General features: G+C 46.7%; 1 protein-coding gene across 2 annotated transcripts in view; it reads right to left on the bottom strand.

Moving 5' to 3' along the window:
• The window catches only part of TMEM255B (transmembrane protein 255B), a 165,903-nt gene that overhangs the window by 61,761 nt on the left and 80,295 nt on the right, over nucleotides 1–23,847 (bottom strand). For both annotated transcript variants that reach the window (XM_019484980.2, XM_006272481.4), the window contains one exon: nucleotides 22,523–22,612. In XM_019484980.2, the coding sequence (XP_019340525.1) occupies nucleotides 22,523–22,612 (90 nt within the window). The remainder of the gene's footprint in view (nucleotides 1–22,522; nucleotides 22,613–23,847) is intronic.

Raw genomic sequence — 23,847 nt, forward strand, 5'->3', positions numbered from 1 at the left:
GTGTCCCCCAGAGGCTTTAGTTTCATTTGGCCTCTGGTCGTTACTGGGCTCTTTGCAGCCCTGTCTCTCTCTCTCTCCCTGCGCCCCCACTTGTGCTGGGCTCTGTGCACCCTGGATACTATGCCCACACTGGTGCTGGAGCCCCCACACTGTAGTGGGCCCCCAATGTGGCCTCCTCCTTCCCCAATAGCCTCAGCCCAGTCCACCAGTAAATAGAAATCAAAATACAAGCCCCTGGGCTATAACATAATGTAAACAGCTCAGGGTGTACTCTACCCCTTTAAATGAATCACCCTTCCCCCAGCACAACATGTCTTGTAGGCCAGGGTCTGGTGAGCTCCTGAAATCTCTTAACCTTACCAGCAGCAGGAGATGGGCCATCAAGCCTCTTCCCTTAGCTTCCTCTAGGATTGCTCCTTCTCCCCTAGCTGCTGGCAGAGGACTGACCCTCTGGTCCCAGCCCTGGGGTTTATATATGCCCCAGGCCCTGCCTCTGCCAGTCAGCTGACCACCTGCAGGTGCGGGCTAATGCCTTCATTCCTGCTGCCCTGGCAAGTTGCAGCTGAGGGGTTCCTGAGTGACGGCTAGGGCTGTCTCCCTAGCAGTTTCAGCCCTTAAAGGAGCAGGTACCTTAGTGCCCTGCGAAAGTTAGGAAGAACCAAATGTATTGCTTGCCATGTGGCTACAATTCTGCATATTTATGCACTTACCCTGTACATGAAGTGAGGCAGGGATCCTCCAGCAAAAACAGTCAGTGATCATACAATTAACTAAGTGCAGCACTTCTATCTTTCAAACACAGTGGGTAAGTACAGGCAGTCAAAAAATCCAAGGCTGAATCAGTTCAATCTTCACAGGTTAGTTTAAGCTGCATAGACTGAACCAGTAAGCAACTGAACAGATATTTACTTTTGATTCTGGAAATGCAGCCACATGCCTGCAGTGACCCAGGCCAGAAGCCAGGGCACTAGAGCATGCCTCCTTGCTCCACTGGAGTAGACTGCTTGGGCCAAGGCTAGCCTGCCCACCATGCAAGGTGGGGCTTGTGGGGGCAGTGCTGGCGGACTGCGAGTTAACGTGAATCTGGAAGGGATCTGGGATAGAAGTTCAATAAAACGATATAACCTAAATCAGTTAAGTCTGATACTACATCTATCCAGGTTTATTTTAAATCAGTTCTGGCCATTATGAAACGGTTTACTTGCACCGAACTTCTGTTGTATCACAGATTTGAACTGGTTTCCAATTACTTGTACCAGCTGATGTGTAAGTTCTGTTCTTAGCCAGTAAAATGCTGAACATACCATCCTGCAAATGTTACTAGCCATTTGCTGAATCCCATTTGTTTCAATATTGTGCTCTGTGCAGCCAGTGGTGCTCAACCTATGACTCGCTGGTTGAAACTGGCCTGTAGAGCTGTATCATCCAACCTGTAGGGCTCCCCATGGATTTGGAAATTTGAAAGTGAGGGAGCAGTGGTAGGATCCCACCTGCAGCAGCCAGGGAGCAGTAGTAATGTTAATTACCACAGCTCCCAGAGCCACACCATTTGATATTGTCTCTGCTACCAAATTTACAGACCCATTGGGAGCCAGATGGACCAGATGACATAGCCCAGCACACCAGATCACACCACAGTGGGATTACTCTACAGCTGGATGTGGTGCATGTGGCTGAGCCAGCACACAGGGCTGGGTCAGAGCACCAGATCACACCTGCAGACTGACCCCACACATGGGATCTGACCCATAGGGCTGGACAGGTTAAGCACCACTGCCATAAGCCACTTTAAACACACTCACTAATATTTTCACTTAGAAAGCCCTCAGTTTTCTGCACCTCATTTTTACTCAGAGCCCAGCCTCAAGCGCTGCTCAGCAGTTCTCCCCACAGTAGGACTCCTACATTGTTACTCAGAGTTCCTCAAGGATTAACAGAGCCCTTGAACTAGCAAGTTGAGGCAAGTTTGCTAATTGACCAATGTGTCTTAGGCTTCACTTGAAGATGCTGAACATTCCTTTACTATAAGTTTAATGCAATTTCCTAATTTATTTTAAAATAAGGAAAAAAGATTGACAAATCCTTTTATATTCAACTGTAACAAAACCTCCCACAATTTGAACCCTGAACCTTCAGCATTGCAGCACTGAATTGCCACTATACGAGTTACCAAAATATCTACACAAGTTGAAAACAAAATATGGACTACTGAATTCCACAGAATGGGTTAGCCTCTGGCAAAATGATACGGTACAGTGACAGGAACCTGGCTAAACTCTCTTCCCTTTCCCAATAAGATAGTGGGAGCTCTTATCCTATGCTATGTGGTGCCAGTTGTGGGCTCTGGTGGTCCGGACTGGCTTGTTCCCTCTACTTGGCCCTAGGGACCTGGGACAGTTGGGCTGCATGCCACATTCAGGGAGGTATGCCTACCATGAGGAACCTGGTGCCTCTTTCATCCCATCATTACTGCTACAGCTGCCCCAGACAGACCCCCCAAACACTCCACTGCAGTGGGAGCTCATGCCACTGTAGCACAGGCCTAACAGTCCAGAATGTCTGCATTTGGATATTATACTGGTACCATGCTAGCATTTCCCACACCCCACAACAGAGAAACAATGATATTTAATTATTTATGATTCAACTAAACCTGAACAGAATCTCAAGGAACAAAGAAAAGGCAGTTGGCTAGGCAGGACAGCTTTCTCTCTGCTAATTTGAAAGGCTTTCTGTAAACAATGGAATTGTTAGACATTCTCCAAGAAAGGTCTCAAAAATAGTTAAAAATAAAAAGTGTCAGGCAACTTAAATATAGTGGGCATCCTACCAGTTACCCCTACACAATTTTAATAGTCCATATAAGAATTATCATATAATTATTAGACTATATTCTCTAAGGGCTGCAATGGACAGGACAAGAAGCAATTATCTTAAATTGCAGCAAAATAAATTTACATTGGAAGATCTTTTTCGCTATGAGGGTGGTTAAGCACTGGAACAGGTTCTCCAGAGAGGTTGTAGAAACTTCATCCTTGGATGCTCTTAAGATCAGGTTAGACCGACACTTGACTGGACTACTTCTGTCAGGGATGATCCTGCCTTGAGCAGGCGGTTGGACTAGATGACAGAAAACTAACAATGGTTGACACTGGAAGACTAAAGTTTTTAATGCTTTTTTGCTTTAGTCTTCACTCAAAAGGGTTAATTTTGATTGAACTGTAACTTTAGTAATCTAAGTGATAAGAGAGCAAGAGGCTACTTACAAAAAGTTACATGTTTTCAAACTATCTTGGACATACAAAATTCTAAAGTTGTTAGAGAATTGGCTAAAGCAGTCTCAAAGCCATTAGTGTTTTTTTCAGAGCCATAACTGTTAATCTTTGAGATGTCAAGGAAAGCGGGTGAGTTTACAGAAGGCTGGAAAAGGGCAAACATAATGCTCATCTTTAAAAGTAGGGGGGAGGAGGATGCACAGAATTATAGATCAGCTAGTATAATTTCAATTTCTAAAAAGTTTTTGAAACTATATAATCAATCTATTTGTAAGCATCAGGGATCCTGGTTTTCTCTGATTTAAAAAATTACCCATTTTTTGGATATAAAAAAAGTAATCCAAAATCCACATTTTCCATGACTAAAATGAAATCCCCCCTCCCCCCCTATATATTTGGGGTTATTTGTTTTTAACCAAAAATTAGGGATTTTTTTTTTAAATCACAGAAAACCAGGATCCCTGGCAATCACCTCTATATATGCTATATTTATTTTTTGAAATAAAATTAAAATGTTATATCAGATGTTTGATTTTTAGAATATGATTATGTATTTTATCTATAATTTGTTAAAATGATATACGTATTCGAAAACATTGTGTGTGCACGGCTGTCAACAGCTCACCAAAACTTGTGAAGTGGTCCACTAGCTGAAATAACTGCATGTCCCCGTTTTACATCATTGTTAGCAAACTAGGGAAATGTCATCTAGAAGAAACCACTTCAAGGTTAGTAACAACTGGTTGGGAAAGTGTACTCAAAGGGTAATTATTAATCACTCAAATCAGGAGGATCTATCAAAGGAATCTCTGTAGAGTCTGTCCTGGGTTCAATAATATAAAATATTTTCATTATGACTTGGGTAAAGGAATAGATAATATGTTTATTAAAATTGGAGATGATACAAAGGTAGGAGGGGTTGCAGGCATTTTGGAGGATAGAATTAGAATTCAGATTGATCATAAGTAGGATAAATTGTCTAACATAAGATGCAATTCAATAAATACAAGTAGAAGTCATTGTACTCAGGTGAAAATAATCAATTGTACAAAACGGGCACCAGTTCCACAGAAAAGGACCCAGAGTCATAATGGATCCATTATTGAACATGAGCAGACAGTCTAGTGAGAAGTGCCAGTATCATTCTGGAACAAGAGCATCATGCATAAGGCATTACGCCGGCTGTTTAATCAGCTGTTCCCAGGGCGGGGAAAAGCCAAACCAATCATGGTGGCTGTTTCAGCCACCACGGGAAGATTTAAAAGCCCCACTGGGACCAGGAGGGAGGAGAGTGAGGGAGCACACCGGCGTGTAGCACACCAGATGTGCTGAGGCTTTGCTCCAGCAGGCAGGAACAGTGCAGCCGGCTCGGCGCCATCATCCTGAGCAGGGGGAAGTTGACCCCCTGTAGCAGGCTGGGAGGGAGGAAGTAATCCCACACCCCTCTCCTCTCCACCAGTCCATTTTTTTTTTTTTTTGAGTAAAAGAACAAATTAGAGGTGTTTGTCCAGAGGCATCAAAGAGGATGCCAGCCTACCTAAGACCAGCCAGTCAGCATCCGAGGCGGAGACGCTAGCCATTGGGTCAGCCAGGCTAATTCCACCAGGATGCACGCTGACGCTGGTTCCCCCCTGGTGAAAGGGGTTGACTGAGCACGATCAAACCACGCAGGTGGCACCCATCTGGTTGGCGAGTGGACGGGGTGTAGGGGAGGCGGAGCATCACGGAACATCGCACCCGGACAGTGAGTACTACCGTCCCTGGGAGCCCCCAGGAAGAGGATCTCCACTGAACCCCTCCCTTTCATTCAATAACACCAAGTCATGGCAGGCGAGTTCAGGGGAGGGGCCCCGCATCAGACAGATAGTATGTCACTTGACGTAGACCCCACCTAAGGTGCCTTTTTGTATCACACAGTCCAAAAAAGTTTAAGAATTATTGTTCTGAGCTGAACTTCTGCATAATTCAATCCAGAGAATTTCATCTAGTGATTCCTGCAGAGCCCATAAGTAGGGCCCTTCCTACTTTGGGGTGGCTGCCTTCCAATTTCATAGTCCCAGTGTGGCATCAGGTGCCATTTTCATGGTGAAGTGCAGTCACCCACCCCACGTCTCTGATTGGCCAGAGGGCCCCGGAAGTCCTGCCCCTCCCTCCCTGGAGACTGATGGGTGGCCGCAAACCGGGGCTTGTAAATGTGGCAATTAATGGCCTCCCAGACTTAATCAAGGGATTAAGCCTGCAGAAGCCATTAATTGCCACATTATTAAGCAGTCTAGGTCGTGGTTAATGGCTTCTGTGGGTTTGATCAAGCCTGTGGAAGCCATTAACCGTGTCTGAGACTGCTTAATAATAACATGGTGTGGAGCCCGTGCCTCGCTCCGCCTAGCCTATCGGGGTGTGGCCCCTCCCCTCAACTCGCCTGCCACGACTTGGATGTAATCGATTACGTTCCGAGGGGTCTCCAGTGGAGATCTTTATCCTGGGTGGGACCTCCCGATAGACAGTGTTACTCACGGTTACTGGACGCGGTGATCCACGGGGCTCCGCCTCCCCTACACCCCGTCCACACGCCAACCGCTGGGCGATGTTGTCCAGATGTTGCCAGGCCCAGTATGATGGCCCCTGACTGGTTCCGGTCGTCCTCCCTCCTGCTGAGAGGGGTTTCTCCTTCCTTAAAGATAATACTCCTCCAAACCAGGGGGAGCTGGTGGGTGCTTCCCCTGGTGCCAGCCCCCTCCCGGGGCCTCCGCTGTCTCCCCTCTCCTCCTGTCCGCAGGGCGCTCCCCTGCCTCCTGTGCGTTTGCCGCTTCAGGACGCTGAGAGAGTGCCTCGGCGTGCACTCTCTGGCTGCCTCTCGCTTGGCTGCCGGCGGCAGGCTTCCCGCTCCTGCCTACGCTGCCTGTTTGAGACCCGCAGACGGGGTCCTCGCTGCCCCGTGCGAGAGCCTGCAGCACGGGCAGCACACCCGTACTCTCTCTCCCTGGCTCTCGCGCGTTCCCTGTTCTGCCGACATTCTTAAATCCTCCCGCCGCGGCCGCTCCGGCCGCTGGGATTGGCTCAGCTGTTCACCGCGCGGGGAACAGCTGTTGCCAGAGCCGGCGTAATAGCGGCTCGCGCGGATGCGGCTCTTCCTCCCGCTGCCCCTCTGACGGTGCGTATGCCCTTCTGGGGGCTTGCTCTCAGGGTCTGGGGTCTGTGGGTCCCCTTTGCTCCCCCTCGCTCGCCTGTGGGGGCGCTTCGCCGCCACAGACCTCCCCCCTTAAGTTGCCTTGTGGCGGCTGATTTCCTTTCATAACGGCATGTGTCACCTGCGGCTCCTCCCTATGGATGTGGCCCGTACCTTCCTCTGCGTCGTCTGCGCCTCCCCACCTGGACAAGAAGTCAGCCACAAAGTTATCTCGGCCCGGACGGTGTATCACCGTGAATTTGAATGGCTGTAAAGCCAAAGCCCAGCGGGTGATCCTGGTGTTCATACTCTGTTTCCGTGTTAACCACTGTAGTGGTGCGTGGTCTGTCACTACCACGAATTCCCTCCCCATCAGGTAGTACTTAAAATATTCTATAGCCCAGCATATTGCCAGGCACTCCCTTTCGATGGTGGCATACCTGGTTTCTGCATGACTGAGTTTCCTGCTGGCAAAGGCAATCGGGCGCTCCTCCTGCCCGTGTTTCTGCAGTAACACTGCTCCCAGTGCCCGTCCTGATGCATCCGTCTGTAAAACGAAAGGGGCATTAAAGTTAGGCGTGTGCACGACAACGTCATGGCGCATTGCTTCTTTCAAATTCTGGAAGCTTTTCCTCATCCCCGGTGTCCATTTCAGTGGCGTCATAGCTTTCCCAGCTAACGCGTCCGTAAGTGGTGTGGCAAGCGTCGCGAAGCAGGGTATAAATCGTCGATAATAGTTAACAAGTCCCAAGAAGGAACGCAGTTGTTTACGGGTTCTCGGTTCCCGGAACTGCCTTATAGCTTCAATCTTATCTGTGAGTGGCCGAACTGTCCCTCGGCCTACTCGAAACCCTAGGTATGCTGTTTCTTTCCCCGCCAGTTTACGTTTCTTCGGGTTGGCGGTCATCCCTGCTGCTCGGAGTTCCCCCAGGACTGCTCTGAGGTCTTGGAGGTGTTGTCGCCAGCTGGCAGAAAATATAATGATGTCATCAATGTATGCCGCCGCGTATGCTGCGTGGGGTGCCAATAGGTTGTCCATCAACCTCTGGAACGTCGCAGCTGCTCCGTTGAGGCCGAAGGGCATCCGCGTGAATTCAAATAGGCCCTATGGGGTCCCGAAGGCTGTTTTGGCACAATCCGTGGGCCGCATCAGGATCTGCCAATACCCCTTTGCCAAATCAAGTGTGGTTATATACTGTGCTTCCCCGATTCTCTCAACGAGGTGAGTAACATGTGGCATCGGAAAGGCATCAAACGTAGTCAGGGCATTGAGCTTCCTGTAGTCTATACATATGCGCAATGACCCATCCGGTTTGACGACGGGGACTATGGGGCTTCGCCATGGGCTGCGGGACGGTCGAATAATCCCTTGTTCTTGCATTTTCATGATCTCTTGCCACTGCTGCGGTATCAGCCTCCATCTCTCCCTTACCAGTGCTCCCTGAGGGGTCCTGATCTCATGTTCTATTCCCGTTACTCGCCCCGGGATCTCTTGGAACACTGCCCTAAATTCCTCTATCAAAGCTAGCAATTCTTGCTGTTGGTGGTGGCTCAACTCCTTGCCCGTCTGTACTGACCCCTCCTTCCTGGGTCTCCCTAACTCGGGACACATCGGTCCCAGGTCCTCCTTTGCCTCCTCGTCTAGGGCCAACCAGCCCTGGGGAGTTTTCCACTCCTTGAGCAGATTTACGTGATAAATCTGCTGCTCCCGGCGGTGACCTGGTTTGAGCAACTCATAATCCACGGGCCCTACTTGTCTTACCACGGTAAATGGCCCCTGCCACATAGCCAGCTGTTTGCTGGAGGAGGTTGGCAGCGATACCAGAACTTTGTCCCCCGACTGGAACGTCCGCATTTTCGTCTTCTGATTGTAACGCCTTTCCTGTATGCCTTGGGCGTCCCTCAGGTTTTGCCTGGCGATCCGTTGGGCCGTGGAGATTCGGTCTTGTAGCTCCTCCCGGTACCTCTCCGCCGATACCCCCAAGCCTATTGGCTTTTCCCACTCTTCCCTTACGATTTGTAGCAGCCCCCGAGGGTTATGGCCATACACTAACTGGAATGGGGAGTACCGGGTTGACTCTTGCGGCGCGTCCCTTATGGAGAACAGCAAGGGTGTCAAGATGGTATCCCACCTCCGTGGGTCCTCCTGGGCATACCGCCTGAGCATCCGCTTGATGGTCCCATTTAACCTTTCTACCAAACCGTTAGTTTGGGGATGATAGACCGAGGTCTTTAGCTGGGTGATGCCGAGGGTTTTACATAAAGCCTTCATTACCCCAGACATAAAGTTTGTTCCCTGGTCCGTGAGGATCTCCTGAGGGATGCCCACCCATGCTATCCACTTAACAAGTTCTGCCGCTACTCGAGTGGCAGTTATGGACCTTAGTGGCACGGCGTCTGGGAAACGGGTGGCATAATCCACCATCCCCAGGATATACTTGTATCCGTTATGCGACCTGGGAAGGGGTCCTACTATATCCAGGGCGACCCGCGAGAAAGGTGTCTCTACTATTGGCATGGGCTTCAGGGGTGCGCTTGGGGGCTTCCATTCCTGGGCCCTCTGACACTCTGGGCATGCGGCCCCCCACCTTTCCACATCCTCTTGGAGCCAAGGCCAAAAGAATTCTTGGGCCAGCCTCGCCCGGGTCTTGTTACGTCCCAGATGGCCACCCAGGGGTGAGTCATGGGCCAGTCTCCACACCACTTGGCGGAGTGAGGTTGGGACCACTAATTGTCTCCCCCGTACAGTACCCTCCTCACCCCGTTGGACCCGATATAATAGCCCCCCTGTTACCTCGAAGCCGGGCCGCCCCTGTGAGGGTCCTTCCCTGGGGTCGGCGTCCCACATCCGCTGTAGTTCCGGGTCCTCGTGTTGTGCCCTGCGAAATTGGGCCGGGCTCACGAGCTGTTCCAGGTCGATGTAGCCTGTCATTGCCTCGTTGCAACGGGCTGGGCCCTCGCCGGCCCATCCGTCGCCCCTCTTGATCCGGTTCCTCGCCTCCTGCGTAGCCTTCACTCGCTCAAGGACTGTATAGAATGGGCCCCATTCTCAGCCTATTATCATCTCACATGCCAGGGTCGGGGCAATTCCCACACGGAGCTCTCCGCTAAACTCCATTACCCTCAGCGGGACATAGCACGTTTGGAACCGCATCTCTCCCCCTAGTATGCAGGTCATCGTCAGGGGCCCCTCACTCTTCCGTTCCCTCTGCGGAGTGAGGTCTGCCCGAAGTAGGGAGTGGGAACACCCCGTGTCCAATGTGGCCTTAACCATCCTGTCTCCAACCCATGCGGTTACTACGGGGCGGTTCCATCCCTCATTCTGGGTTGCCGACCCGAAACTGCAATCCATGGGTTCCCCTCTCTCTGCCTCTTTGCCTCTATCCCGGGAGGGTGGATATCCTGTAGGGGTGCGACTCAGTTCGCTCAGGCCTTCCCCACATTCACGGGAGATGTGTCTGGTTTGCCCACAGCGGTAACACACCACCCCTTTCGGTGGCCCTCGTTTGGCGACCGTTCGCCTTTCCCCTTCACTTGTGGGTCCCTCTTTCGTGGCTCGGGGGCCTCGTCCGTATCCCCGTTCCCTTTCCGAATTCGCAGAGGCCTCCGCCAAGCGAAGTGCCTCCTTGCTAGTTTGCGGCTGGTGTCTGCGTACCCACCTCTCGGCATCCTCTTCCAAATCCCATAGGAATTGTTCTAGCAGGATCTGGTCCATCACGCCCACCCGGTCGAACTTGCCGGGTGGCAACCATTTGTTAAGCGAGTCGCTTAACGCTTGCAACAACCCCCGGGGTCGCCTGGCCTCCTTTGACTTTCGGGCTCTAAAGGCCTGGCGATGGCTTTCAGGTGAAATCTCGAGCCTGTAGAGGATTGCCGCTTTCACTGTCTGGTAATCACGAGCTTCTTCCCTCGATAGTGCTCGGTAGGCCGCTTGGGCCTGATCTATCACCAGCGCCCCCAGGTGGTGGCCCCACTGACCGCGGTCTAACTCTGTCTGGATGGCGGTCCTTTCGAATGCCTCGATATAAGCTTCTGGGTCATCTTCCCTAGTCATCCGGGGCATTTTAAATAAAGCAGCATTTCGCTGTATCCACTCCTGCTGGTGTGCGCCCTGTTGTTGCTGCACTGCCAGCACCTGCCCTATAGCCTGGATAGCCTGCGTAAGCAGCTCCGTGGGCGTGAGGGCTGGCTGCTACATCGCTATCGGGTCCCGGGTCAGGACACTGTCCCTTTACCACCGTCCGAAAATGATGTCGTTCCCGGCCAATGCACCACTGTGGAGCCCGTGCCTCGCTCCGCCTGGCCTATCGGGGTGTGGCCCCTCCCCTCAACTCGCCTGCCACGACTTGGATGTAATCGATTACGTTCCAAGGGGTCTCCAGTGGAGATCTTTATCCTGGGTGGGACCTCCCGATAGACAGTGTTACTCACGGTTACTGGACGCGGTGATCCACGAGGCTCCGCCTCCCCTACACCCCGTCCACACGCCAACCGCTGGGCGATGTTGTCCAGATGTTGCCAGGCCCAGTATGATGGCCCCTGACCGGTTCCGGTCGTCCTCCCTTCTGCTGAGAGGGGTTTCTCCTTCCTCCTTCCTTAAAGATAATACTCCTCTGAACCAGGGGGAGCTGGTGGGTGCTTCCCCTGGTGCCAGCCCCCTCCCGGGGCCTCCGCTGTCTCCCCTCTCCTCCTGTCCGCAGGGCGCTCCCCTGCCTCCTGTGCGTTTGCCGCTTCAGGACGCTGAGAGAGTGCCTCGGCGTGCCCTCTCTGGCTGCCTCTCGCTTGGCTGCCGGCAGCAGGCTTCCCGCTCCTGCCTACGCTGCCTGTTTGAGACCCGCAGACGGGGTCCTCGCTGCCCCGTGCGAGAGCCTGCGGCACGGGCAGCACACCCGTACTCTCTCTCCCTGGCTCTCGCGCGTTCCCTGTTCTGCCGGCGTTCTTAAATCCTCCCGCCGCAGCCGCTCCGGCCGCTGGGATTGGCTCAGCTGTTCACCGCACGGGGAACAGCTGTTGCCAGAGCCGGCGTAATGGCGGCTCGCGCGGATGCGGCTCTTCCTCCCGCTGCCCCTCTGACGGTGCGTATGCCCTTCTGGGGGCTTGCTCTCGGGGTCTGAGGTCTGTGGGTCCCCTTTGCTCCCCCTCGCTCGCCTGTGGGGGCGCTTCGCCGCCACACATGGCAATTAATGGCTTCCCTGAGCTGAATCCCCTGCTTAAGCCCAGGGAAGCCATTAATTGCTGAGTTATTATTAGGGAGTCTAAGCACCTAATTAATATGTAAAATGAAATATCTTATTGAAATAAAGGAATAGACACCATGAATTGAGACAAATACTAACTATACACTTTATTAACTAATACCAACTGCATACACTTTATTAATACCAACTATATAGATTTTATTAAATAAGGGCATCTAAGCACTTAATCAAACTCTAAACTGAAATACCTTATGAAAATAAAGCAGTACTATGCGCAATATGAATTGTAACTAATAACAACTATATACACTTTATTAAAGAACATTATAAAAAAGAGTTTACTGAAACTGAATGCTAACCTTAAGACAGGCAGTTCAGGCTATGTATTAAATGCAGGTATGGTGTACCCAGCCACAGTGGCTGGAGACATTCTCTGCCTCTGTGGGGTGAACACTTGTCCATACAGACGTGGCACACTTAGTGTCCAACAAGTTCATTGGAATGATGAGGCAGCATCTTGGCAGGGTGTAAAGATGTGGAAATTGGTCACAGACAGAGTCCCAGAATACAGGCACGGACATAGGCATCTGGCACTCTTTGGCAAAGTTCATGTAGGCAGCATGTTCACTGTCATGCTGTTTCCCCCATTCTGGCATTGCTTTCAGTATCTGAGGGTCACAGCTCAGCAGAGACACTTGATTGGGGTCCAAAATGTGAACAGCACTAAGGAAGGGGACAGCCAGCTGTCTGAACCACAGTGGCAGTGACAGGTCATATCTGTAGTAATCGTTCAGCTTTGCAGCTATTGCCTGGAACAGCTCCCTTCTGCACTGGTTTTTAAGAGGACAGAGCTTGACAGTTCTTGCAATGCTGTGTCTTCAACCCAGCTTATCAAATCCATCAGCTTGTGTGTGTGGTGGATTGCAGCCTACCGGCTTTCAAACCAGGTCAGGAGCTCCATGAACCAGGTGGCACTGTCAGCCACAAACGCCACTTGATCTTGAATACTGTCTTGCCCTAAGAGACTGCAAAGATACAGCATGTGCTATGTGCTGGATATGATTTCCAGCTCCTTACTCACAATGTGCTGGTAGTGCTGCATATGATTGGTGTGGTAATGGACCATGTTGAACCAGGAATTCTATCGTGTGAGCACAGGCTCTGGTGGCAGTGGCAAAGTGACAAGTGAATCCTCACTTTGACTGGCAATGGACTCCCTGTACTGGATCTTATGAACTGGAAGGAAGGAAGACACCAGGCTATCCACCTGGGGAAACTACATGCATCAGGTGTCACTTAGTAGGGACAGAATGTGCACATTGCAGGTGACATGAACAGTGTTAGGCAGCACTCTTTAGAGCACATTGGAGAAAGCCTTGCACATGTATATGGCATTGTTAGACAAGAATGCTGAATTCTTGTTAAAGTCTACACCATAGTTGACAATTACCTTTGTGATGACTTGGGACACAGTGGAAAAAAATGAAAGAGGTGAGGTGGACTGGCTCAGTTTTAAACACAGGCAGGTCCCAGTCAGTCCAGCTCCCCAGTACAATTAAAATGTGCAGCATGTAGTTGTCCTGAGGGTAGGTGGCTTCACCAGCCACAATGGAAAAGGAATGATACTCTACCAAAGCAACTTTTGTGGACTCCACATGCAAAGCAATCACTGCAGGGAGATAGTCCTGGTGAAGCTTGTTGGCACATGGAAAACTGCCAGCATTGGGCATGTTTTGTTTCATATATTCCCTTAACTTGGCGCGATCAAGTTTCTTCAGTGGGATGTTATTCACCACAAAAACCTCCATGAGGAAAAATGCTGCCTCTCACCTTGCCAAGCCGCTTTCTGTGGTCCTTTCAAACAGGGAGGACACAGTTGTTTGCTTCTTGTTCTGACCTTCAGTCTCTGCAGCAGCCTTCTTCTTCACGTGCACCTTGGACTCCAAGCAATGATCCATGCTGGTTTTCCTGGACACATCCAGAGTTAAATTGCAGGCAGTACAGAACAGTCTGCCTCCATCTGCACGCAAGATTCTTGCACAATACTGTCTTGCATGGTCCTCCGCTGGAACATATTTGGTGGTCTTGAAAGATCTGTTTGCATTCATCTTTACTCTCTCAGGCACAAGCAAGCAGACATGCTGAAGGAGCCTGCCTGAAGGTGCTTTATAAGCCGGCACCAAAACCCTCCTGACTTCCGTGGCTGGCCCCTGGCTCGCACCTGGACTGAGCCAATGTCAGGGGCTCAGCCTCCAATTTGCCCTTCCCCCACCACTTCCCAATGCCTCTTCTCCTTCCCCTGCCAGGGCTTCACATTTTCTATCTGCAGCTCCCTCCCCCCAACAACTTGCCAATTTTGCGCTTTTTCGCAGCTTCTGCAAAAATTGCAAAATTGCTACTTTAGTAGATCCCTATCCATAACTTCTGGCTAAGCTACAGCATACCTTTGAGGGAGACTATCTTCAATTGCTTTAATTTCAAGTGATGGAGAATCTGCCATATCTGTAGCCAAGTTTTTCACTAGTTAATCGTTAAGTTTTAGGCATACTGTCCAGTTTGAGTTTAACTTCTAGTTATTAGATTTACTTACTTTTGTCTGCTAGGCTAAAGATGACTTTCCTCTCCCATCAGCAATTCTATTTGTGTAGATACTTACATTTCTCTTAGCCTTTTCTCTGATAAACTAAACATATCGAGCTTCTCAAGTCTCTCACTCTAAGTTATATTTTTCAAACCTCAAATAATTCTTAGAGCTATTTTCTGAGCCCTTTCATTCAACTTCTTTTCTGAAGATGGACACCAGAAATGAAGTAAATCAGTAGCACAACTAGGGGTGGGTAACCAGGGCTGCATGGATGTTTTTTTATTAATTGGATTAGCCCTTCTGTAAGCATTAAGAGCCCATTCTTTAACTTAAGCCAACAGAAATCGAAGAGTCCCCTATAAGTGGTAGAGGAACCTGGGAAAGAGCCTTATGTTTTCCAATGAATTATAAGATGCAAGATGTAGTATTACTACCTAGCACTTTTGATACATGGAGCACCAGGTTCAAATTTCAGTGTACTTTAATTTCTTGTACTTCAATATTAACAAGTTCTTCAGCAAAATGTTCCTATATCCTATGGTTTTTCTTCTAAAGCATTAAAAAAGTAGCTACAAACACTTAATTGCATCAAAAAAGGGAAAAGCTTGTCTAGAAATTAGGCATTCAACAGATAAACACTGAAAGTGAGCTAGTATTAGGTTTCAATGATTAGTGCTGGCTCCATTAAAAACATCCTATGGTATACACCATGCCATGCTATTATATCAATGAGTCATACAGGATGGAAATGAAATTAAAAGTAATTAGCTATAATTTTGCATCATATGTCAGTAAGAGAAAGTAAAATGCATTTAGGGCTGTCCTCCAAAAGAGCTTGCTAACTTAATTGGGGTTAGAAATTACTTATTACTTGATTTAAGTTTTCTATTACCAGTTGCCAAGGTAACAGGTTATATTAGAAACAAAATAATGCTATTTGTTTTTCCATTAAATGAAAGGCCAACACCATTTTCTCATACATTTCAAGCAGTTTCTTTAAAGGATTTACACAGCCTGACTTTAAATGTGGAAGGTTTGTGGATAAAAACTTAACACTTACGAAAGGTGCTGGCTTGATAACTAAGGAAACCGAAGTCACGTTGTTATGCACAAATACAGTGACCCTTATGAAACTGGCCAAATTACATGGCCTTGCCAAGATTTTAGCTTCAGCTTTTGTAAAGGGTGTGAGAAAACCCAAGGAAAAACATGTTTGAAATTGCCCTGCCATTTCAGATGATGGCATGAAATCCTTCCATTCTTGCACTTCAAAAGGTGCATAACATGACTAAAAGATAGGCCAACAGCACCTTCCGCCACATTGCTGTTCATACTGTATACATAAACTGCAAAGAACTTCCTACCATCTGTCCACTGCATGTGACCTCCCTTACTGATTCCTTCCCAAAGTTTGCTTACAGTGATATCTGAGACATGCTGTCACCGGGTCTGTATCTGAGACTTGCTACATGATTTTCCATAAAACTTATACCCTGGCCATGGGGCTGACTGCTTGATTATTTCAATCATTAAATTCACTGCTTCTAAAAATGTAATCACCACTAGCTCTTTCTGACTGCAGTTTGCTGGATCCCAGTATTTAAGAACAGGTAATTGCTAGTACACCTTCTCAACTTCCACCAACAAACTACCAGTCTTTAATTCTGATAAAAAAACTACAGCACAGTTTAGTTCAATGTCTCAAAAGCAACTGAAGGAAAATATGCATTTGAGCTTTGATCTTGTTAGTGCGCATCACTTTCAACTTAAATGTTCATCCAACTTTGTCCTAACAGTTTTGGAAAGACAATGTTTTCCTTTAGTTCTACCAAAGTTCACCAGCAATTGTAGGCTTTACCAAGTGGCAAACGAGTTTTGTGTAGGGCCTGCTAGCAGCAACAATATGGACAGTTATTCTAGGTTCTAGGATTGAAGAAGTGTCTCAGGTGAGAATGTGTCTTTTGGAGAGGGGCAGGGTTGTCAGTTAGGGAATAGGTCTCTCCCAGGTCTTAGGATGGGCAAGCCTCACTGACTGCTTCTAGTCTCCATTAACTGAGTAAGAAGATCAGAGGAGAGAGTGGGGCTCCTCTGCCAATGTGGGGAGGAGATCTGGTGGCCTGCCTAGTACATCTGTTTGCCCAGTCAGGGCTCCCGTCTGCCACTAAGTAACAATTTGCCTTAAGAAAACATGATTTGCAGATAATAGATTTTATCATTTCCATATCTTGTCTGACATAGCATAACTGTACCTCATTCCTAGCTTTGATTTGTTTCACTTGATTCTGGCTCCTTTTTGAAAAAGGTGAAAAGTGCAGTTGAATGGCCTGATGATTGAATGAGCCCTATGCAGTAAATTACATCTGCATTATTATTTCTCAAACGAGCGAGTACTACTTTAAATCAAGCTACTTTTATTTCAGTGTCTTTAATTTTATAAGTGCTTTGCTCCAGAGGTTTCTATTAGGCAAAGTGTTTTTAAGTGAGTCTTAAATAATTTAAATACATCTTTTCTGATATATCTCCCTTTCTAGGCAGAATTTTGTCAATTTTATGTCTTTTTAAGAAGAAAAAAGCACTGCAAATTCTTTATTATTTCTCTCACAGTTTTATAAAAGCAAGAGAAAATGGGCAAAAAGAAATATCCTGTATATTTAGATGCAGGCACATACTGGCAAAGATTTATAATGTTTTGATTTGTCTTGTTTCCATCTATTCCAACTTGAATGAAGTCAGGAATGAAACACAAAAAGGGAATAATTCTCATTTTGAATAGATAGGAAAGATTATGTTGCGTTTATTGGAGCCCCTCTACTATCTTGTCCTTTCTATGCCATGCTCCTCTATCGTTTCAGTTCTGCCTTTCCTCCCTCCTCAAGCTCTCATACTAAATTTTTTCACCATTGTGGATCATTTAAATTGTTTGTTTGGTTGGTTGTTTTTTTTTTCTAATGCTGTGACATTCACCAGTGCAGTCCTGCAGAGATAATTGGAAATGTTAAGTGTCTGTTCATGGGGCTTACAGGTCATTGTGGGATTTCATTATGGGAAGAAAAGACTGTTCCTTGCCTTGAGCTCTATCTACAGAATGGGAAAAAGATTCAAAATGTCTACCCAGAAGATCTCTAAGATCTCTAAGGTGGTCAAAGAAGACATATGCCCTTGCACTGCCTTTCTGGTGGTCTTCCATGTTGGAACGAATTTTATGAAAGGCTCCTTTATCAGAAACAGGCCCCTCTTCAAGAGCGAGGTGGCACCACAGCCCAACTCCCTCTCAATCCAACAATTCCTGGACATGTTTTTATAGGGAAAAGAGAAAACAATGCCACAGCAGTCCCCCTGAGTTGCCAGGATTTTGCCCTCAGAGGACAGTTTGACCCAAACTCTGTAAGTTATTCCCAAATGATAGTGGACAAAATTTTAGTTAGGAGCATATTTGCATCTGAATTCTCTTGGCCTTAGCCTGTAAGGTAAAATTTAATGTGTTATTACTGCTCCCACCGGTAAGAAATTTATGGGTAAAATATGGTAAAAGTTCTCCGTACCCCAGCTCCACAGCCTTGCAGCTGTACAAGGGCATGCCAGGACGTAAAAAGGCACGCAGATATTTATATTCTGATAAACAGCAGATGAAAATAAACTGAGAGTTATGCAAGAGTTTTTTGTCAGATGTAAGAGTACACTCGCGTACTCATATGATACTACTGTTGGATTTAGATAAGAAAGCAATGCAGTTTCTGAAGTAGTTGTACAAGTTGTACATACATGTAGTTTAAAGACAAGAGAGTGACAAACAAATAAGCAAATGCCTAGAAACTTTACAGGGTTGTTATTAGTCTCTGCATTTAAGATTTTACATACACAGTGCACTCAGATGTTATACTCACATGGTGGCCTGGGCTGTATCAAACTCACCTTCTGGCCCAGGCTAGATCAGCACCATAGGGCTCCTTGAAAACCAGACCCAGCCTAGGGCACAGGCTGGTGGCAGAGGACATTGCAACGATGGTGACAGCTACTGTTGAGGTGGTGGAGCAAGCAGCAGCAGGCTAGCCAGGTATTTCCTCATGGTACAGGCACACAAGCAACACAAGGACAATTGAGGACTGTGGCCACATTCCTTGCTTCTCTCCCTACTGCAGCCATGTCCACTGGGGCCCCATGCCCACTGGTAGGTTACTGGGCTGGATGGAGCAACTCTGAGGGCCAAATCTGATCCATGGGGCCATGTTTAACATTCCTGGCTTACACCAATACACATCAAGAACCATCAGTGATACACTGACAAACCAGCATTATAGGGAATTGTAATAGAGAGCCAGAGGCTCCCTAAGTGGAAAGTGCAATGGGCTATATTTGCTGTATGGGGCTGCAGCAGAGGGTGGGTTGGCCATTAAGCTAACTGGAAACACCTGTGGGTGGTTGAGAAGCCACCTGACCAGAAGGGGCAGTGCTTAGAGGCATATAAAACCAGTGCCTAGAGCACGACAGGCAGTCTGGTGCCAAGAGATACCAGGCCTGGGGCCCTGAAGCTGATGTCTGAGGCAGTAGACTTGGGACGAGGGAGCACAGCCAGAGAAAGGAGGCCAGTGCTGGAAAGGCTGGAGCCCCAAGAAAGGTCTGAGGCATCAGGGGACTAAGTCTTGTGGTAGGGCTGGGGCAGCCCCACTGAGTTACCTCTACAAGGTATGGGCATGGCTGTAGGGGTAGACAGAGGCCACAATTATTGCTTCTAAGGTGGCCTGTGTCATAAAGCACAGATAGGGTCAGAAAGACTATTATTTAGCACCAGATGGGTGCAACAGATGCCAACTAGGCACATGGGCAGAAGATAGCAGAAGGACTGAGCTTGCTTTGGGACCCTGGGGCAGCCTCTCTAAGTATTACAAAATACATCAAAGGGTGGCAGGCAAGGTAGAAAAGGAAGTGTATCCCAAGGAGCTGGAGTTTGACAGGAGTTGCTTGGCCACCAGGGAGTGTCATGGCCAACAGGGCCTGGTCATGCTATGGGAATAATATTAGTGTGAGAAGAAAAACAAGTGTCCTGATTCTAATGACAGGGTTCAATTTGTTGGTTATTGTATCACCCAAAAGGGGGCATTTTGAATTTTCCTCTAGTTTGCACTGCAAAACTCACTGTACCACGCCACTAGATGTCTCATTCTTTGTGCAACACACATACTCTTTTGAAATTGACATTTGATTTAAAAGTCCCTTTCAATGACACTAAAACAAACGGCCTAATAATTTCAGGCGCCATTGGCTCAATTCTTCATGTGGTTTCATCAATGTAAAATCAGATGGAATGTTACTGAGGGCAAAGATCTCTGCCACCACTTCAGTGGTATAAATGAGAAGATGCATGGGCCTCTAACATTTTGTAGTAATTAATGTATTATCAAACAATGAGTTTATTATACATTATTAATTATTTAATACATTATGGACATGCTAAAAACCATGCCTTTACACATTCTGTTTCTTAGGTCCCTGGCGCACGTTACATGTACGGTGTAAATAAAATGGTTAATTAATTACCATAAATAGTAACAGTGTTACACATACAGCTGCTTTATGGTGCCATGAAATGGTAAACCAGTCACAAAGATACTGCACAAAATGTGGAACGTCTGTGGTTCATTTGTATGGTGCTATAATTGGCATGTGTAGCACCCCAATGACAAAAGTGGGCTGAAGGGGAAGTAGAGATCCAAAGTTGGGTGGGCAAGGGAGTTGAGGGGCTCCCCCTGCTGGAAACCTGGGAACCCCCATTCCTGGCATCCTTTCCTGCCTTTCCCTACAGCCCCACGGGGGTTGAGGGGAAAGGCACTTTAAAATGCTGGATTGTGGGGAGCCCTGAGGCTCCCTGCAACCTGGAAGGTTCACTACATTGCACTGCAGCCCCCAGAGAGCTGCAGAGCAAGGGACTTCAGACATCCCTGCTACAAGGTCCCCAATGCTGAGGAGAAACTCTTTGATTGATTCTGGTGTCCCTATGCACAGCGATGGCTCTACTCAACAGTTTTAGAGAAACTGGACTATACACACAGTTCTTACAGGTCTTGGTGCTCAGAGACCCTGGAGTTAGGGAGCATCTCCCCAGTCCAGAGTCTCCATGCTGTGGGACCTGTAAAAACTACTTGTGCAGCTTAGTTTAGCTTAGCTACACAGGTGGTTTTTACAAATCATGGCACACCAGGACTCTGGGATTGGGGAGCCTCTTAAAAGCTGAATATGCAGTCCATCTGTACACATGGTTTTCTGATGTCCACTAGGCCCTGGGATTGGGGAGAGGCTTCCTGATGCCTGGTTCCCAGCAAGGAGCCCATGGGTTTGTAGGTGCCAGGCTCTGCCCCATGTCCTGGGTTTTCTGCTGGCAGTGGCTTGACCCCCAAACCCAGAAACTGCCATGCACATGTAGAATGGCAGGAGCTGTGACTATTAGGGATTGGGAATTAGATTCCTATCCCATCATTGAGTGAACATCTGCCAGCCCCTCTATACAGATAACATCTCAATTAAATGTCGTATTAACATAGTTGTTTTTAACTTGATTACCTTGTTTTTAAGGTAAGGGGATGGGGAAATAGAAAAAAAGCCATGACTGACAAGTAGCTGAATGTGAGCTGGGATCTTCATGTCAAAGTAGGAGCAATGATCATGTGGGAGTCCCCAGGGATTTGTCTTGTGTTGGTTACTATTTCACATTTACTTTCATGACTCAGAAGATGGAACTGAGCATATACTTAGTAAATCTGAGAAAGACACTGACCTGGGCAGGGCAGCAGATGTTTTTTGAAGGACAGGATTACAACTCAAAATGATCCTGATATATTGGGAAAAAATTATCTGAAATAAATCAAATGAAATTCTACAGGGGCAAGTTGAAAGTAATGTCCTTAGGACAGAACAATCAAATGCACACAGAGAGCAACCAGCTTGGCTGCAACACTGTAGAAAGGGACCTCAAGGTCATACTGCACTGTAGGAATCTGTATTATTGCAAAAAAAAAATGCTGATAGCAAACTGAGATATGTTAACACAATTGTCGCATGAAAGTCACAGGAAATGACTTCTCCTCTATTCAGCACTAATGAGGCCTGGAGTTTTGAGTCCAGTTTCAGACCTGGAGTACTGGGTCTAATTTTGGGCACTGCACTCAAGAAAGATATGGGCAAAATGGAAAGAGTCCAGAGGAAAGCAACAAAAATGATTAGAGAACTAGAATACTTAATATATGAGGGAAAGCTGCAAGAACTGGGATAATTTAACCTGGAGAAGAGAGAAAGGGCTGAGGGGAAATTTGGTAAACAATATTTAAGTGAAAAAATGGCTGTTATAATAAGGATGATGAACAGTTCTTCTCTATGGCCATAGGGACAGGGCAAGAAGTAGCAGGATTAAATTACAACAAAGGAGATTTAGTTTAGATATTAGAAATTTCTAACTATGAGAATAATTAAGTAATGAAACAAATTGTATAGAGAAACTGTAATCTCTGTCACTGGAAGTTTTGAATGCAGGTTAGACAAATATTTGTCTGGGATGGATTAGACAGGGATGATCCTGCTTCAAGCTGAGCTAGATGGCCTCCCAAGGTCCCCTCCAGCCCTACTTTTCTATGATATCCTTTCAATTTATAGTAAGGATCAAGACACTGAAGGGGGCTTTTAGAAGACATCAGAAGAACTGCTACAGTGGGAACATTTGGCAAGTGGAAGATGGTCAGCTTTTTGTTGTTCATCACTTGTAGGTATCACTTCACAACTTTCAGTTCCCTCTGATCCTAATCAAGACTTTTCAGTCTCTCTGTCTTCCTCTCCATTAAATCAATTCACTTTCTTCTGTTGCAGCACCCCACCCCTTTTTTAAATGATCCTGAAGCCTTGGTGCTGTTCAACAGTTTTGTGGAGACTAGCACCATGAAATCTGGAACAGGGCAAACCCTGACTTACTACGAATGGAGCTTAGGTGCATCGAGATCTGGAAAATGGAATAAAGCTTGGTGAAACCTGAAATGTCCTCAACATTACTAAGCAGGCACTAGTTAGACAGCTCTTATCATTACATCATTTAATTTCTCCTCAGTATTTGGAACTCACAGAGATATGAATATATTGCTTGCACCATCACTTAATATTAACATTGATGGTGTCTCCTATTGGTTCTGTGCCAATAGCAATTGTATGACCTTCAACATATACATTTTCTCAAACAAAAATGGGCTGCCAAGTTATGAAAATGACAAAAGCATTCCAAAGAGACCAACAACAGAAAAATACTGAAAAAGACCATACTTACTATATGTCGTGCCGCAAATACTCCGTCAACTATTGCACAACAGAAAGCTGCCACCACTCCAAAGCTGATAAAAACGATAGATGCCACTAACTAGAAAGGGAAAGGGAGGTTTAATTATTTGTCAGACACAATCCTCTAAATACAACTATTAAATATATTTTTCTGGCAATCTAGAATGGTATTTTTCATTTGTGTCATCAAGTATAATCATTTCCTTTGTACCACTGCAGCAAAAGTTTTGCTGCTATCTGCATTTCAGAACAAATATACAATCCAATCTGTTGGAAGAAGCTTAAATCATTCTATTAAAAATGAAGTATGCAGTAAAAGCTATTAAATTCAATGATCGTTTCTCTTAAATAAACTGTATTAAATAAACCAGAACTGGTCTCTGCAGGAAACATGGCAAAAAGCCACATCCCTGTTGGCTCAAATAAATCAGTAAATCTTTGTGACAGCAATTCACCTGCATAAACAGAGAACCAGCTTGTCAATTCTTAGAACGCTTCTCCAGTCTAATCAGTTTATGATCCGTTATCCCAAAGAATAATCTTAGGGTTAATGTTGTATTATATACTTTGCTTCTCTTTATTGTTTCCAAGATTTTCCAGGCTAGTTCTTCATTTCTTTTGGAAGTAAAAAAAACCCCAAAAAACTTTTTTCCGAATGTTTATATTTGTTCTGAGTACCATCAAATACCACAACTATGAATTAACCCAATATACTGCAATCATTTATAGAGTCCCATTTATATATAAATGTGACTTCACGATAGTCTTTAACTATAGAAGTGGAAATGTAGGCAAGTCCAGTAAACAACGAGAGATGTGAATGACAGGTAGCTAGCAGAGAAACAAAGAGGATAACAGAAGGAATGATGGTTATTTGAGCATGGTCAATCTTTTGGATTACCAATGTCAATTATTTACATTAAAATTTTTCTTCAACATTTCTTCTCTCTTCACCCTCGGTGATACAAACTTATACTAGCTGCTTACATCCTTTACACACTATAAGTAGCAGTCTGACTGAAAGGGGCTCACACTACATCAAAATAAGCATGTGCAGGATCTGTTTTTGCAGAAGCGGGAATTAATAGATTCTCTCACTCATATGGAACCCACCAAAGAAAAAAGCCTTGAACATTCCCTCGTCCCCACCCATTATAGAAGATGCTCTCAGTGGGTGAGTCTACACAAGACACTTTACTGTGCAGTAGCATAGTTTACTGTGCAGTAAGTGCGTGTGTTTACATGTGCGTACTGCACATGTGCATATGCGTTTACATATGCTTACTGCACAGTAAATGATGCTACTCATGAGTA

The sequence above is a fragment of the Alligator mississippiensis genome, chromosome 1, assembly GCF_030867095.1.
Source record: "Alligator mississippiensis isolate rAllMis1 chromosome 1, rAllMis1, whole genome shotgun sequence".
NCBI lineage: Eukaryota > Metazoa > Chordata > Crocodylia > Alligatoridae > Alligator > Alligator mississippiensis.